The 18,364-nt window shown below is 33.0% G+C and overlaps 1 protein-coding gene across 9 annotated transcripts in view; it reads right to left on the bottom strand.

The window, feature by feature from the left end:
- LOC106468522 (ventricular zone-expressed PH domain-containing protein homolog 1-like) overlaps positions 1 to 18,364 on the bottom strand; it is a 50,702-nt gene that overhangs the window by 21,826 nt on the left and 10,512 nt on the right. For 8 of the 9 annotated variants that reach the window (XM_022396857.1, XM_022396861.1, XM_022396858.1 and 5 more), the window contains 7 exons: positions 15,957 to 16,101; positions 10,406 to 10,580; positions 9,394 to 9,557; positions 8,532 to 8,741; positions 7,651 to 7,868; positions 3,975 to 4,300; positions 1,020 to 1,221 (listed from right to left, as the gene is read on the bottom strand). In XM_022396857.1, coding sequence (XP_022252565.1) covers positions 1,020 to 1,221; positions 3,975 to 4,300; positions 7,651 to 7,868; positions 8,532 to 8,741; positions 9,394 to 9,557; positions 10,406 to 10,580; positions 15,957 to 16,101 — 1,440 coding nt within the window. The remainder of the gene's footprint in view (positions 1 to 1,019; positions 1,222 to 3,974; positions 4,301 to 7,650; positions 7,869 to 8,531; positions 8,742 to 9,393; positions 9,558 to 10,405; positions 10,581 to 15,956; positions 16,102 to 18,364) is intronic. The other variant, XM_022396862.1, reaches the window with a different exon arrangement.

Below are 18,364 nucleotides of genomic sequence, written 5' to 3' on the forward strand. Positions count from 1 at the left end.
AAAACTGACAATCACACAGTCTAGATCTAACTATCTATATCTAACTCTGTCTAACTTGAACTACATTTTGAATGCTTATTTATAGTCTCACAGAGACCTAGAACTTTTTACACACTACAAGATATTATGATGCAATAACACTCAATCAAAACAACGAGAAAAACTTAAAACGTTCTAGTAACCTGAGGCAATAATACAAAAATTGCAAATTTACAACAATTAACTACACAACGTATGATTCATACACAGTTACACAAACAGACCTGTGACAAACTATAATTTTTAAAAAAACAAAACTAAATTCAACACTCACACTATACTTAAACCATCTAAATCACAACACTCACATTAATCTTAAACAGTCATGTATATCTAACAACGAGGATGCAAAGCCTGAAGAAATGTGAAGTCAGAAGGACCCTAAGAATGCATGACAGTAACTGTGTCTGGTAAAATGTCTAAAGGTGTAAAAATAAAATAAAATGTACGTTATGATTGATAACCTAACCCTAATGAAGCACTTTAAGCCATATTTTTCATAGTTCATAACCACATACAGGTGTTAGTTGGAGCCCAGGCTGTGATTAAGATATTAGTAGAAAAACATAAGATTATATTAAAGACTAACCCAACATCACGTAAAAGCTAAAAAAAATCCTACATTATATAAATTAAGCACTTAACTTAGATTTAAATCAAAAAGAGTCCTCTGCTAAAGAGTAGATGAGGCAAGGAATACAACTGTGTACGAACAAAAAAAAATTGTAATAAACTTATGTCAGACCACACAAGAATTATTGCTCCCATTTTTTGAGGCTTTAGTGCCACAAGTGCCTGAAGTATGATGTTTTATCACAAGCAACAGTCCTGCAGTTAATTTTCACACTTTGTGTTCACACTTCTTTCTTGGTTTAGAAATTATCATTTTTTAATATTATATCTCTAAAAAAGAGAATATCTCTATAAACATTTTAATTTTTTCTCATTAACTTATTTTAACCACAAATGAAAATATTTACCTGAAACTCTTCTGTTTGGTACCAGCAACAGGGATGGTGACAGTAACACCACCACCACTTGCAACTTTGGAAGCATGGGGAACCAGCAAATGTCGATTACTAAGAGTTGTCAAACTTTTGTTCATGCCAGAACCAGAACTAAGTCTAGTCATGCTAACAGCTCGCCCAGATGGAGAACTTAGTCGGCCATTACTGTGATGAACTGAAACAAAAAAATATTGAACTAACATTTTTAATTATATAAAACAAAACTTTAAATTTAGGGATAATTATTTTGTTTCGAACTTGAAGATTAAAACTTTCATTCAGTTGTATTATATGAATAGCCACGTCAAATACACATGTATGTGTATGAAAATATAGGGAAAGAATAGTAGTAGTATATGTTATATATTTTACAACATAATGCACACATACAAATACATATTATGCCAAAGGGCCTATAACCAGAGCTGGACACTTTAACTTATATAATTGACTATTTGTGAGCAGTGTTTAGATTGATTAGATTTACTGAAATTCTAATTAAATCAATTAACCAATATTAGTGTTTCTGATAATTAATTTCAATTATTCAAACAGTTGATTAGGATATATTCCAATTATATCGACTGTCACAAAAAGAATCAACTAATTGAAATTACGACTTCTGATTAACATTAAACATGTGCACAACAGGGAAAAGTTAAAAGTGCAGCTAGAAGTTAACGTACATGTCCGACGATGATTTCCAGATAGTAATTCTCATGTCAGGAGTTTCAGTAGGTTGTCAAGCTACGTGTACATCAGAGTAGCAAAAACACACATTCATTATTTGACAAATTCAAAGTTAAGAAATAGAACAGCAGTTCTCAGTCTGTGGTTCACAGAAAAGTTGTATAATTAGAGAAAGGAAGCAGCAGCATAGTTAACAGATACCAAGTCTATTGTGAATAATAAAAAAAACTCAGGTCTGTCAACAAACAAGTTTTAGAGAAACTGAAAAAGAAATTGATGCTTAACTTATAAGATTATTTTTAATTTTTTTAATCAAAATGTGAATTATTGAAATTTTATAATTTCAAGCTTAGAAGCTTCTTTTAACTATAAAACATTGAAAATTAAAACAATGTAATGAATTAACCAGAAACTTTAAATACAAAATGATAAAGACAATCAGAACCTGTATTCCAATATTTCGAAAAGTAAACTGTCCACACTGTCATTTCATAAAAATTGATTTATAAATATCTGTTGAAAAATTCAAAATGTAACCTTAAGAACAATAACAATATTCAAAACACTTTGGATAAAACAATTTAATCACTAATTGACTCTCAAATGTGTAAAAAACATTTATTTTTATTTTCATAATTACGGTGTCAAATACAGACATCACAAAAATAAACTGGTAAGTACTTTCTTAAAACACTACATTTTAACAAGTATTATGTTTATAAATTAAATTGAAAAGTTTCTTTTCGATATTTACATAAGTCTACACAAGGGCTGTCTGCACTAGCTATTTCTAAATTTGAACTGATAGACTAGAAGGAAGCCAGATAGTAAACAGTACTCATCACTAACTCCTGGGCTACTCTAATGAAATAGTGCAAATAGAAGAATTTAACCATCACTCTTATAATAGAACCAAATCTTCGCATGTTGAACATGATTTTTTTTTGGTAATGAGATACAAACAATGAACCCTGGATCCATATTCCACCATGCTAACCTCGAAGCCATGCTCAGCCCAAAATTGAGAAGTAACATTTAAAAAAACTGGTCAGTTATTTAGTTTCATTTTTTGTTTTTCTACAAGTGCATCTTCACAATGCTGTAACTGTGCTCGTTTCTTGTTAATAGAACATAATTACCGAGAGTATTTTGTATGAATAACTAGTAGTACTAAACAAATATTCACAAAAATAAGTGACACAGTTCCATTGATAACACTCTGGATTTGGCCATGATTCATTATTTATTATAACTGAGAAATACACTTGCTAAACTGACTACAAACCATGCTCAAATCATATAATACAGATGATGTACTCATAGGATTACTGATATACTAAAATAAAACATCATCGCTAGACTACAAAAAAAAATGTTTTTTTTGTTTCATTGTTTTTTCCTTTATTCATGTTTATCTTGATGTTCAGTCCAGATTGTTTTGTTTATGTATGGGAAATTTTTAACCTTTCATACACTTTGATACATACTATGTGAAGTGTACTAAGACATGATTAAAAGCAAACAACAGTTGTTGGGAATCCTTGAGACAGATGTAAATTTAACAGATGTAGAACACAGAATGACAGAGAAGAACCTCGAATATTACAGTGGCCACAATACTATGACTTAACAAAAACCTCAATACACATATATTTGAAATAGTGTTTTAGAACATAATCACAAACTGTAAATGAAGGCTATATAAATAACAACTGAGAAAATACTCCTATATCACACTGATGAACAAGAAATTGTCAACAAATATGCAGGATGGTCAACAATGAAATAAAAGTACAGATCAGTTGAAACTTTTCAATGCTGTGAAAATATCTAAACAATAGTTATCTGTATGTTATGCTACTAATAGTTCATTCTAAATAATGCATTATGTGCTTCAAACTCTGAAATACAAAACAAAAATAGTAAAATTTGAGAATTGAAGGATTATTATGAAGTATGTGAACATAACAAATCTATAATAAACACAGCCAATTAACCTGTTTTTCTTATAGTTGAAGTGTACAGTGATGCAAAGGACCATGTCAAATAGCTGTCAAACTGTTAATTCTGTGTTTTTTTGGAGAAAAAATAAACAGAAAAACAAGAGACTATTATAAAATTTTCCTTTCCTTGTCGATAATTTTTTAAAATCTTAGATTAAGACATAGAAGAAATAATAATTATTAATTTTGTTGTAATTCATCATATTTTCTTTTAATCATACAACAATGGGCTTACCCGCAATTCCTCCTGCCATTGGAAGTCGGCCTAAGCTCCGATTCATGGGTGGATTAGAAAGCAGATGACTGAGGGATCTCTGTTCTGGCACACTTACAAGATTGTGTCTGGAGTTGGCAAAGTTTCCTCGACTCTCCCTAGATGGACCGGTAACAATATTACGTGTAACTAACTTTGTAACAGGAGCAGTTATTGATGTAACAGTTGTTGTGGACAGAGTTGTTGCTATAGTAATAGCAGATGTTACCATTAAATCTTGTTTACTACCTCCAACCCTGACAGTAGTAACTCCTCCAGAAGTCCAGTTTACATGATTTTGATGTTTACTGAAAAACCAAGCATGGTTCACAATTAATTATATGTAACTAATCTAATAAACTTATTCAAAATAGTCAGGGGAACAAAACAATTTAGTTCAAGTTTTTGTTTCTTTTAAACTTCCAAGACAATGCTATAAAAACATAACCAGTAATACAGTTCTCAGTAATTGGTTTGTTATGTAGAAATATATTTCTTAGTAGTAAAGATACCTGTGTCACACATAGCATTTATTTCTCCAGAGGGTGCCATGCTTTATTTGTCATACAGGTCTACTGAATATGGGTGATGATAGTTTTGAGAATTAGGCACTAGCAAACTGTTATGCATTCTTAGGTCCTTCTGACTTCACATTTCCTCAGGCTTTGCATCCTCGTTGTTAGATATACAAGACTGTTTAAGTTTAATGTGAGTGTTGTGATTTAGATGGTTTAAGTGTAGTGTGAATGTTGAATTTAATTTTGTTTTTTAAAGACAGTAGCAAAGGGAAAAGTTAAAAGATCATAGTGCACTAGTCACTGGAGCAAAGCATCCATGCTACGTGATACGGAACATATCACTTCCATTTTTGGTTGGCTTTACATGGCTTAACTTTATCTTACAATTTCAGAAGGGAAAATAAACAATAAACTAAGCAATTATATGGAAACCAGAGTTGATTAGTGTTCATCACAATACACAAAACTAATATATCAGTTTAAATTTTTTCCTCTCATAAGAAGCATTCTTGTGTTTATGCTTGTTTTGTAGATCTCTCTTTATGAAGAAGCAAAAAATGTTTTACTCCTATTACACTGCAGCTATGGTTAATGTAAAAGATAATTCAAATACAATCTATAACCAGAGCTGGACAGTTAGTGGAATTTGACAATCAATTAATCAGTTAGTTTCATCAATCTAATATATTATTTTCACAAGAATTGGATAATTGGAGTAATCAGGAATAGTGCTAATCGAAATAGTAATAAACACTATTTCAATTAATTGATCATGACACTAACAGAATATGCCAAACAACCTGGAATTAACCAAACATAATGATAAATCCTAATTGCAATATTTTGGTTATTTCAATAGCTGGGATAATAAAACCAATAACAACTGGAAACACTAATTTTGATTAATCAATTACTTTACATGATTAACCAATGTAATTAAGATGAGGAACTCACTTTGAGATTAATAATGGCTGGAGACGGCTTTAATGGGTAATGAAGAAAAACTTTAATATAAGTTTAACATAACAGCAAATGTACAACGTTTCGACAAGGTTTTGTCATCATCAGGTTTTTTTTCATTACCCATTCAAGCCATCTCCAGGCATTAATAGTACAACTTATCTTCCTGAGAGGAAACATTTTTCTAATTCACTTTGTCTTTTTTTATGTCTCTGTAACATTACACAACTCTCCATTTGTATGCTAATCCAGAAGAAGATTAGAAGCTGAAATTTTTAACCAGATGTCTTTGCTTTAGAAATAGGCCGTATTTCTATACTGATTTTTTCTTATCATAAAAATGTGAATTACACGTGTTGCTACTGTAGAGCTTAGCAACTTAATTCAATTAATCAATTACCCATGAGCGATCGAATAGGTTGAACTACACTTTAAGATTAACTCAGTACCTAAAACTTTTATAATAGACCAACTACATATTAGGTGGTATTCTTAATGTTACTGTCCCACACATAAATAATTTTGTGGTGCAAATTGAGTATGTTAATATTTTTGTTATTTAGTTAGAAAGTTATACCATCATACATACCTTACAGAACCCAATATACAACAAATCATAATGAATAACAAAAGAAACAGAGAAACTTAACATCAAAATTCATTACAGAACTACATAAATAACTTGCCAAATGTTTTTACCAACAAATACTTCCCTCAAAATGTACTTAATAAGATTAAACTGTTTCGTAACAAAATTAACTGTATATACAACTTTTTTGCATTATTAGAAGCAAGATACTAATTCAAACCTTTTTTCTTGGAGTTTTTAATAATTACCAAAAACTATGAGCTGTCTTAAAGCAACTGACGAGTATTTGCGCTTTTAAGCCAACACACCTTATGCATCTTTTGTAGACCTGTAAAAATCATATTAAATATAGTAGCATACTGTACACGGCTTGGAGATAATTTAAGATATTACTGTCCAATACATATAAGAACAGCAAACAACTGTTTGGGAAAGTTTAGAAAATTACATTTACTTTTATACTTTTTTAAAAAGTAGGTCAAGTTTTCTTCTTGAGATGATACTTGAAGCAAGTATGTTAAGTGGTTTGGCTTGTTTTGAATCTTGTACAAAGCTAAACAAGGGTTATCTGCACTAGCTGCCCCTAATTCATCAGTGAAAGACTAGTGGGAAGGCAGCTAGACATCACCACCCACTGCCAACTCTTGGGCTACTCTTTTACAAACAAATAGTGGGAGTAACCATCACATTATAACACCCCCATGGCTGAAAGGGCTAGCATATATGGTGGGACAGGGATTTGAATCCATGACCTGCAGATTGCGAGATGAGCACCCTAACCACTGGGCCATTCCAGACCAGGTTAAGTGATTCCATCAGGTGTCTAAAGTTCAGTAAGTGAACATTGTAAAAAGGTTTAGTCTGGTTGCTCTTAAACACAAAGCTACACAATGGGCTATCTTTGCTCTGCCCACCATTGGTATCAAAACCCAAATTTTAGCAATGTAAGCCTGTAGACTTGCCACTGAGCCAGTGTATGATCACTGTGAAAAGCACAAATCATCCAGAGCTTGTTATAGTATCCTAAATGAATCATTACCCAATGCCTAAAGCATCTTACAAGCAACAACTGTTTCTCAATAGTTTCATTTTGAGTTTACTTACTTATTATAAGTATTATCTTATTACAAGTTACAGTTTTTACAATATGGAAGAATATTTTTTAGCAGTGGTACAACATTTCGATGACTGGTGCGATCATTCTCAAGTTCACAATAAGATAATATATATTTACTGTTTTTCATAGGAACTGAGGTTGGTTATAGCTTTTAAAAATAACAGTAAGTGGAAAAAAAAACATGTGCCATTAAGTATTTAATCCTTTTTTCAGCAATCAATTGATAACATAATGTCTAATTCTTTGTTATGTCACTGTTATCTCCAGGTTCCTGAGCTTAAGTTATAAAAATGTTTTTAAAGAAGAGAATGACTATATAAAATATTGAAGTACCTTTGCATTTACAGGAATCAAATCCTGTACTTGATTATACCTTAAGATATTTTCATATTACTACTTTCTATCACATGACACAAAACAAAGAGTATAATAAAATCCTTAATCAAAGTGAGAAAAATTACCAATAACACATACTGGGGGCTTGAAGAATCAGCTTTCAGTTCCTGAATGAGCCATCGAGCTGTGGAAGTTGAGCCTTCAGTATGACTGCAGATATCAGGGAGGAAAAGAGGTAAAAGTATAGGAAAAACTTCTGTTATACCTTTGATTTCCTTCAGTAAGACAGGCAAGCATGAGTGGTCAGTTTTAGTCAGCTGAGCAACAAGATATTCCAAGCACTCTTTGCCTCGTTCCTGTTTAAAATGAAATTAAACTGCATTATTACCATGCTTAACTTTGTAGTACAATGATTTCTTTTTAAGCATTGCGTTAGAAGAACAATAACTTCATACATGAAACAGCTAAGTATTTACAGAACGTTTAAACTTTATAGAAAAGTTCTGGATTTCATTACAAATATAACTGTCGAGTTCATTGGAAAAATAACAACTTGTCTCATCTGGAAATACTTTAAAAGAAAATAAAAAACCCAATAATTTTAAGCATACATGGGAGAGTTTAAATATTCTAAACTTAAAATTAACTAAGTGTTTCATAATTTCATATTAAAAACTAAGTTAATAGTATCTAATTGTAATTCCTTCTCACAAATATTTTATGACCAATGACTTTATACTTTTTTCTTCCTTCATTACTTTCATTACCATTCAATTGACAAGAGTAAAAAACTGACAGCCATCTGATTTTGATTTTAAAATTTCACAAATTGTTAAACGTTGACAATCTATTTTAACGAATTCAGTTTCACTCTCCTGAAATCAATGCTGGGCCTTGAGGCATCTAATTTGAATGCCAAATAGAAAAATGTCATTAGAGCACCATTAATTTAAAATAGTCTCATTCCTGAATAACATACAAAGATTCTCTGTTAAAAAAAAAGTTGGCTTTATTCATACCAGGCTTAACTTCCCGACAATTCCCAGAATGCGAGCCACTAGAGGGAGTGACCCAGGATACTGTTCTCCTACAACTTTCATCTTTTGCAGGTGTTCTGTGAATGGTAAAGGGCAAATAACAGCCATGTCTAAGAATATCTGAAGTACACATATTGTACAATTTGGGATGGTCAGACAACCACTGAACTGTGGCAAGTTACTTTCCAGCATCTGCAAGTTGTCAAACATGTTTTTAAAACTGTGCTACATTCTGTAAAATAATATTGAAAAAAAGAAACTTTAAGCTATGAATTTAGAATATTTTCTGAAACAATTAAGACCAGATATGTTTTGGATACACAACTTTACTGACTAAACAGATGCTTTAGCTAACTAAACACCCACTTCATTTCATTGGATTAAAAACCAGAAATCCGATAGGATTCTTAAGCTCTGGTAATTGGCTTGTAAACCTCAGGGTAAATTTATTGTCATTGATAGGAAGGACTGATTTTATATAATTGAACTAATTATATTTATGGATGGGCAACCACATCATCTTAATAATTAAAAATGTTTCAGAAGTGAAATCCAACTCAGTGCAGGTTTTGTATCCCACACAGTCTCAGATTTCACTCCTTCCAAAAAATAAAGCTTAAAACATTAATGGATTTTTGAAAATTGGTACTACAACACTACGCAACAATTAACTTCTGCAGTAACTGTTAAATCAGATCTTAAAACAATTATTTTCTTGATCTCAAATATTTTATGAAGTGATAAAACAGTCACACTACAGTTGAATTCACAGTCTTTCAGCCGTTCCTGAATATGACCATACAACACAACAATGCTGATATCAAACAGAACAAAACGACCTTACCGAAGGTTTATTTTTGGCAATCAGACTGAACAATTTTAAAAGGCTTATTTTCTCTGATTTTTCACACAGGGGTAGCAGAGACACTAGTGCCATTACATGGTCGTGGATGGGTTCTTTGTTGACGGCATAAATTTGTGGAAGAACTTTTGCAAGCACGTAGTTTCCTAATAGTAACATGTAAAAATAAAAAACAAATTGAGGCATGTTCGTATCTATATGTATAAATAAACCTGTCATTCGATTCACAATTCACACACGAATCTAACTGAATAGCTTACGCAAAAAACAAGATTTTTATATTTTTCAGTGCCTACAAAAGTCTTTTGATTACTCCCTATTAATCAAAGTTTCCATCAAAATGGAATATATTTAAATCTAGTTTACTGTTAGTCACAATTTTGTAAATTATGAAACTTTTGATACACTTGGAGAGACATCTTAGCCTTGTGCTTTGCAAAATCATAGTACAGAGAAAAAAAACTAATGATAAAGAGTTCTCTACCAAGTGCACATTAATTGAACATTTCAGTAGTCTATAATAATAATAATAATTAAAAGAGAAGGGTAGCAACTAAAATTGTTTGACATCACTTTGCTAACTAACATGATTAATTATCACTAAGAATAAAAAAACTGCATGTCTTGAGCACTAGGTAAGGTAACTTATTTTAGTACAATATTTCCTGATAAATTGTTATTTCTCAACAGATTTGGGAGAATCCACAAATAACAATAGGTTTAAGTACAATATTATTTGCAAAGTTAAACTGATTTCTCCTGGTTTTGACTGAATTTAGAGTAAAGAAAGAAAAAGGACACAAATATAAAACATCATACAAACAATCTTTATTCAATACTTAAACAAAATCAAAACAACAAGTGCATGCACTACCTGTATCACTGTTGGTCCTCTCTGAAAAATGAGGGAGGATGTATTGTTAAGGTATCACTTGACCCACAATTGGAAAAGACTACTGCCTGCCAGTCTACAACTTAATGAATATGGACTTACCACTTATAACACTGTCTATAATTGGCTGAATATGAGGTGCCAAGAGATCTGCATTGCTATTAGCTGCTAGAGACAGATAACTAGAAAGGTTTCTTCTAAGTTCTTTGTTTCCACGATGGAGAAACTTGACTGCCACAGGTAGTAACAGCTTCATTATTGGTTTTTTGCTGTAGTTCTAGACCAATAAAAATAATAGTAAAATTATGACTATATAGGTCAAACTTTTAATTCATACAGTATTGTATACACATTTTCTATTAATTAATTCCTTAAACTTGAACAGATGCTCCCAGCGTCCAGCCAAAAATCCTGATTTACCTATTGGATGGTAACAGTGTTTGATAACATTCATGTCTCTTTGGCTGAAAACTAATCCAAATCATTTTATTATTCACCTTTTATAAATAGATCAGAAACTTTATAAGATATGGTGATAATTATGAGGACATCTTGAAAATAATTCTGGCAGAACGAGCAAAAAATTATGGGTTTAAAGAGTTAAATCATATTATACTGCTTCAAAACACATACACTGCCTTGCTAAAAGTGTCCAAATATTTCCTGAACAAGTAATATGGCCCAGAAAGTATGCTATGCAAGGGAACTTTGCGAGTATAAATACAGATACACATAGGTAATAGCTTAGTAGTTTAACTACTTGAAAAAAAAGTAAAATATTTTGTAGTGTGTTGTCTGTTAGTCAGTCAGTAGACACTAAAATGACATCACATAAGGAACACTTAATGTTGAAATTTGTACTGTAGTGACTTCAGTAAAATGTGTGCATGCCATGAGTCATGAGAATAATTATGCATTCTTTATAGGCTACAACACAGCATGATATATATATGAGCTTCAAAAGCAAGAAATAAAAATAACATTTTCAGGGATCCTGCAGAAGTACAACTGGTTGCAAGTCATTTTTCTGAACCAAAAGTTTATTAACTCCAAATATAACCCTGCAGTATCATCTTGCACACTTAACAGTTGTTGTTTTTACTTGGTCCAAACAGCCTGTTTGCTTTTTAAAGGCCATCACCTTTAACAAACACACAGAGATCTGTTAATAGCCTGAACTTTACACTGACTGAATTACACATCCTCCTTCTCACAATGGAAATACTATTTATATGACACAACATTGAAGCTGCCCCATCCAAATCTGAGAAAAACTTAAATCCAGCACTTGTCATTTATGAATTTATCAAGCCTCTCACATTATTAGTTATCATTCTTCAGATTGTAAAATTTACAAAATTTTGTTTAGGGACAAATATTTCCTTTCATCCTAGAATTTTGGTTATTGATCAGAAAGTTCCATTATTATACATCCGGGGAGGTTGGACTTTTTTGTCATTTAAGATACTTCTTTTGATACATTACTTTGCTACTTGAAACAGTAACCACCTGTGGCTATGAATAATAAAAAACATGGTAAAAACTGGCAAAGATTTATTGGTGACATCACCTTTCAAATTGTCAATTTCAATTTATATCTAAATAAATAGTTTGTTTTCAGCATATAATTAGTTCTATTATTTGTGTTTGTTTCACTATGAACAAATAATATTCAATAAAAACGGACTTGAGTCATCCAAACATTTCGACATCGCTTATGATACTCCTTAAACCTAAGTAAAATTACTTGATATTTTTCATACACGAAAATTCCTGTAGCTTTCAAACAAAGATAATTTCACACTGAAACGTTTTCAGGAACAAACATTCCCAGATCTGTGGTTTGTTCCTCAGTATTGTATTGTCATTAGAATCCTTTGTTCACTGCCTGCTGGAAATCTCAATAGTCAATATTTAGACAAACTACACATTACTGTTAAAACCATTAACAAAGAAGAAAAAAACACTTAAGATACAAGACCTGAATCATTACATTTTCATGGGATGATATTTTCTTAAATCTATGCTTCTAAAAAAGAAAAAATAATTAATAAATTCATTCAATGTTAGGGTTGGTATTCTCACTGAACTTAAATCTGTATCTAAGTGCAAGAAAGTGAAATTTTAATTCCTGAAGTAAGAAATAATTCATTCTCTAAACACTAAAAGATCCAGTAATCTGGTGGTTATTAGACAGTTAAAGGCACTTTAAAACAGGTTCTAATTAATAAAATACTTTCCTCATACCATTCCCTGTCAATAAAGTTAAAGTTGCATAATTAAGTCATGAATTTCAGTGTCACTTTCATACAAGTTGTTCTTTGATAAGAATAACAAGAGTTAACATTTTCTTAGGCTGAAAATGTATTTCCCAATAGGTACTTACCTCCATTCACACAAAGCCTTGATCTTCTTTCTGCACTCAGTGTACCAGTCTATATACCCCACCAATTTCATGCCACTATTGAACATATATGTACATAGCATGTGACTACTCTCCACCAATAGTATTACACTACCTATATTGGTGCAGCTAGCTCTCTCTGTAATTCCATTCATTATTCACTTTCAAGAATTGGCAGGCTCTAATAAAAGAACATCAGCAGTAGGGAGGAAGGGTGGGAAGAGTGTGAGAGGGGGTAATTTTCAATGTAAGACAATGTTAACCTCCAATGCATTCTTACCTCCCCTCACACAAAGCTAGAATCCCACATTGCAAAGGGGGAGGAGCCAGACTAGGCACTCCACATTAAAACCAAGTGGAAAGCGACTGTCCAGAATGAATGTGTGCTCCGAGATCAAACCAAAGCACACATGTGGGATACTGCACTACATCTGGAACAGGTATACTCTTTGCCCTTGAAGCAGGAAATGAATATGATATGGGTGGTAAAAAAAAAATGTGCACAAATGCAATTTGTTCGACAGATGAGGTTCCATAACTTGTCCTCAGCATTAGGATGTTGAGGATCAAAATAGCTAAAAACAAATATAGTGCAACATAAACATAGTGGCTAGGGCATGTGGACCATGTTATATATATACACTCATCAATCCCAACCATAAGTAAAGAAAGTGTCATACATCAAGCAACCTGAATTACAAAGAGAATATTAGCAGTCGGCCAAAACTGAACAGACTCCCAAAATCATTGTAGGAGCAAGAAGTACAACAAACCAAATCTGGCATTACAGGGTCATGGTGTTGCCTCAACTCAACTGAAGAAGAGAGCAATATCTGTAACCTGTGTTACAAGCAGGAATCATAACTCACCCCACCATAAGTGCAGGGAAATGACAGGGGAAGACAAAAGCTTACGAAACTAGAAGAAACATAGGTGTTTGACAAAGCCACCCGATAGCTAGACGTGATCTAAATGGACAAGCCCTTGTCAAACAACCAGATGAAGAATTGGGAAAGATGAGGAACAGAAGGGTGGGAAGGATAGAAATCACATCAGAAAGACCAAAGGCAGAAGGTCAACCATCAATTTTGGTAAATGTACATGGACAAAGGTCTGATGGAATGGGAAAGGAAAGATGCAGCATGTGGAGTCAGTCCCAAGGCTGAAGCAAAGAACCTGACAAAAGTCATGCAGAAAGACAAAGTGTGGTGACATCTGGATGACCAATGTCCAATTGAGGTTGACGGAATAGAGACAGAGGTAAGAGTACAGGAGGTTTTACATGAAAAGGTCGGGGTAGTGGGAGACATGGTTGCACCAGCCAAAAAAAAGAGCCATCAGTAGGACTAGACACAGAGTGTTTTGGAGTAGGGACAGAACTGTGGAGAGGAGTTGAATAAGAGGAAGTTGTGATGACCCTTCTAATCATGACTGAACACCCCCATCCCCAGAGTTAGTGGGTGTTGAACAGAAGATGAAAAAGAAGGATGTTTAGTGTAACAGTGGGTGGCCAAGGCATAAATGAGATGTCCCCAGCTGGGAACATACTCACCGAAATACCTGTGGATTGAGGGTCCACTCCGTAAGGAGAATCTTGCTGGGATGTGATAATCAATCCACAACCAGATTCAAGACACCAGGAACATTGCAAGCTAAGACCACAATGTGGTGATAGTGGGCCCAGAAAAGGAGATCCAGGAAATTAAAACACAGAGACCTGGAATTGGTACAACCATGCTTGGTGATATATGTGACCACTGTGGAGTTGTCGAAGCATACCATAACCACCGTCCCCTGCAGGAGAGGAAGGAAGAGGGACAAAACTCGATGAACTGCCATAAGCTTGTGAATGGTGATATGGAGAAAAGACTCCTTGATTGACCAGAGTCTGGAAAACTCTCAGAAGTCAAGGTAAGCACCCAAACTCTCTAAAGAGGAGTACGTGAACAGATGTAAATCTGGATGAGATGCATGAAACAGCACTCCAACTGTGGTCTGGTTTCTGTCTAACCATGAAGCCAGGTCGTCTCTGATCCAGGAATGAAGGGTAAAAGGATGGTCCAACTGATCCGAGTAGAAGTTCCACCGATCTAGGAGTATCCACTGAAGGGAACACATAAGAGTCTGTCCCATGGGAATGAGAGCTTCCAATGAAGCCCATATCCACTAAAGAGATAGAAACTCTGAGCTGTGAGAAAATGTGAGGTGAGGGCCTTGTAAACTGCTTGCTCCCTATCCTGAAGACGAAAAGGCTGGATCCAACTGAGGTAGAAATGAAGACAACCCCCAATCGAACAGGAGAATTGAGTAGGAGTAAGAACAAACTTCCCCCTTTCACATAAAGGGCATCTGAGTCACACCTACCACAGGTATATCCACGATGTGTGAAGTGAAGAAGTCAAAAAGCGGACCATGGAACCACTGGGAGAACTGAAAGCAATATGAAGAAAGCAGGAGAAGACCAAACCTTCACCAAGGTGAATGATGTGGCAGCACAGCAACTAAAGCAAGAAAAAGAAAACTAGCAAAATCCTCCACATTTTGAACTTACAGCTAAACCAGAATATGTGTCGACACCGACAACCTGATTAGCTGGCTGTAAAAAAAATAGAAGGAGAAAACTCCTGAAGAGGTGTAGACCACAATAAAAGGTGCCAGAAAAAGAGAGTCCAAATAGTTTTCTTTTCGAGTGTATTCTTCCTCAGAAAAAAAATTGTTGCAACAATTGAATGCAAACACAGTAAAACTAAACTATTGGAAAAAAAAATTGAAATAGCAAACAAGCACAATCATAAACAGGAGCCACATGAGAAAAAAGAAAAAAAAACACAACTAAACAATGCTATGCCAATCAAGAAAGTTAGGATTCAGTTGGAATGGAGTAGCAGAGGGAATTAGCTATCCCAATATAGGTGGTGCAATACTATTGGTGGAGAGTAGTCACATGCTATGTACATGTTCAATAGTGGTGCAAAATTGGTGGGGTATATAGACTGGTGCACTGAGAAAAATATCAACATAGCTTTGTGTGGGACCAAAATTATTATTACTTTGCATATTGGTTTGGTTCCATTACTCTTGCTAATGCAGTTTAGGGTTTTCTTATTAATATTTGTGTATGTAGGTTGGGCTGAGTTATAGAAACTTTTATTCCGATATGGTCTTGCCTCCTTATCGGCAGATGTTTAACTTTCTCAGACATGGTAAAATAAATGCAAGATTTGAAAACAGTAAACAAATATTACTAACCAGAAAAATGCAATTTACAATTTCGGATGCAATTTTTGCATGGGGTGGATCTTCATCTTTGTTAGATGGGCGAAGATCATGATTGAGGCAAGATTCTAATAAGGCCACAAGAGGTGCAGCATGCTTCTCAATCGTTCCAGTGTCCCTGTAAAGAAAAGATGAATACAACAAATTATACATTACCTACACAGTGGTCTGTATCATGGCAAAACAAATCATAAAAACTACAAAAATTCTATATTGACACATATTCAAAATAGTCACACAATGACATTTCTGAAAAATAAATACTGAATGCATTCTTAACTAAACAAACAATTTAGTGCAAACATTTGTAAATGCATTGGATTTTTTTCTATCGAATCTGATACACCACAAGATAAGTGACAGAAGACTTCATTTCTTTATGCTTGTGATCAAAGATATACAACATAAAGTATATTAACCGCAGTGAGGGGGGGGGGGACACTACTTCATCAATAAAGAGTTCAGTAATATTAAATGTTTCTAACAACACTTACACCCAGAAAGAACTTCAAGATAGCAATACCATGTAATGCAAGTACAACTCGTAATTACAATACCATGTAATGCAAGAACAACTCGTAATTACAATACCATGTAATGCAAGTACAACTCGTAACTACAATACCATGTAATGCAAGAACAACTCGTAATTACAATACCATGTAATGCAAGAACAACTCGTAACTACAATACCATGTAATGCAAGTACAACTCGTAATTATATTTTGCTTGCTAACTCTGCCATACTTTCATTCATCGATGACTTCGTATTAACTACAAACATTTTTATACATGTGCTTGGCATTAAATTGCTGATAAATTCCAATCCATACGATCTTTAAATAAATAATTTCAGTAGATAATCTACTCTCACAGCCTCAATGTGTAGTCACATGATAATATAAAACAATAAATGTACCTTTCATACCACTTACAGTACACATAAAACCGAACTTTAAAAAAGTTATAGATATATTTCATATTTTACTGTACCATAGGTGTTTAAGTTATAAAAAGTGTTTGCAAATAATTCACAAGTTTATTAAATTAAAAATTAATATCTGATTGAGACTATCTGTTTCAAGAAAATATTATTTTGTTGCCATTTTTTAAAAAATGTTTATATAATATTAAGGTTACTCTCCTTCACCATTTCTTTTTTTACAAGACTGTACTTTTTACACCAAACATATCTATATGGTTTTATTTTGCTAAATTCCTTACCTTACAAAATTTTTATTCCCACTGGAGAAGTTGTCAATATATATATACACACACATAATTCTTATTAAATATTGTCACATTTGCCACCACATATATATAATCTTCTTCTTTGACATCTGCCTTTCATGATTTCAAATGAGATTCGACTGAGCAATAGCTATACTTAAATCTTCACTTCCTCAATTTTTTCATTTATTTGTCTTAGTAATTCATTATCATTGTTTACTTCTATCAAAACATTTACTTTTGTGTCCTTTACAAAACAGTCAATCAAGTCATCTAACATGTACCAAAGTTGTTCATTTGTATGTCATAGGTTGAATTTTTTGCCCCACTATTTTGCTTCAGTTTTCTACATAAACTGAACAAACATGATTTTTTAATCTTTAATATTGAGGAATTTTGCTGTGTCAAATGTCTGAAATATCAGAACAAAACAATGTTTTCAAGGTCCATTACATTGAAGAAAACCATTTTTTGATGGTAGACTAGCATCACAAACAACCCCTTACATCGTGCCTCATTACTTCTTTTTTCCTGATGTTCTTTACATTCACTTTCACAAAGATAAACTTAATATTAAAATTGAATTAATATTTAAATTAATACAACATAAAATTTGAAAATTTAAATCAACTGCAACAAGTTCTAAAACCTTGAATAAAATACAGGATTATGATAGTGTTAAGAAGTTTAGAGAACAAAACATCCTAGATATGTTTAATGCAACAAAATAGTACAAAACTTTATGCTAAGTAAATGGATTTTTTTTATTCTTGATTTACCACCTAATAAAAATCCCACTATTTTTAAAAAAAAACAATTTAGTAATTTGGTAAAAAAATAAAAATTAGAACATAGATTGCAAAAAAATCCATGCCACATGAATGAATGCACCCCTCCCACAGAGCTGAGATGTCACCGTTTACTGTGTCTATAAGGCTATTATTACCATTTTACTTTGGTAAGGGATGTTGCAAGAAGTAAATTTTATGCACTGGCAAGATAGGTTCATGGCCGATATATAACATGTATTTATCATTTTCCCAAGATGATTTTTGTTTTATGATTAATGATAAAAATTTTTTGGTGCTACTATAGTGTGAGGTCTACCGCTGCATTATCCATCCCTCATGGATATCACACATTTCCATACA

This window comes from Limulus polyphemus, unplaced genomic scaffold, assembly GCF_000517525.1.
Source record: "Limulus polyphemus unplaced genomic scaffold, Limulus_polyphemus-2.1.2 Scaffold3041, whole genome shotgun sequence".
In the NCBI taxonomy this organism is placed as follows: Eukaryota; Metazoa; Arthropoda; class Merostomata; order Xiphosura; family Limulidae; genus Limulus; species Limulus polyphemus.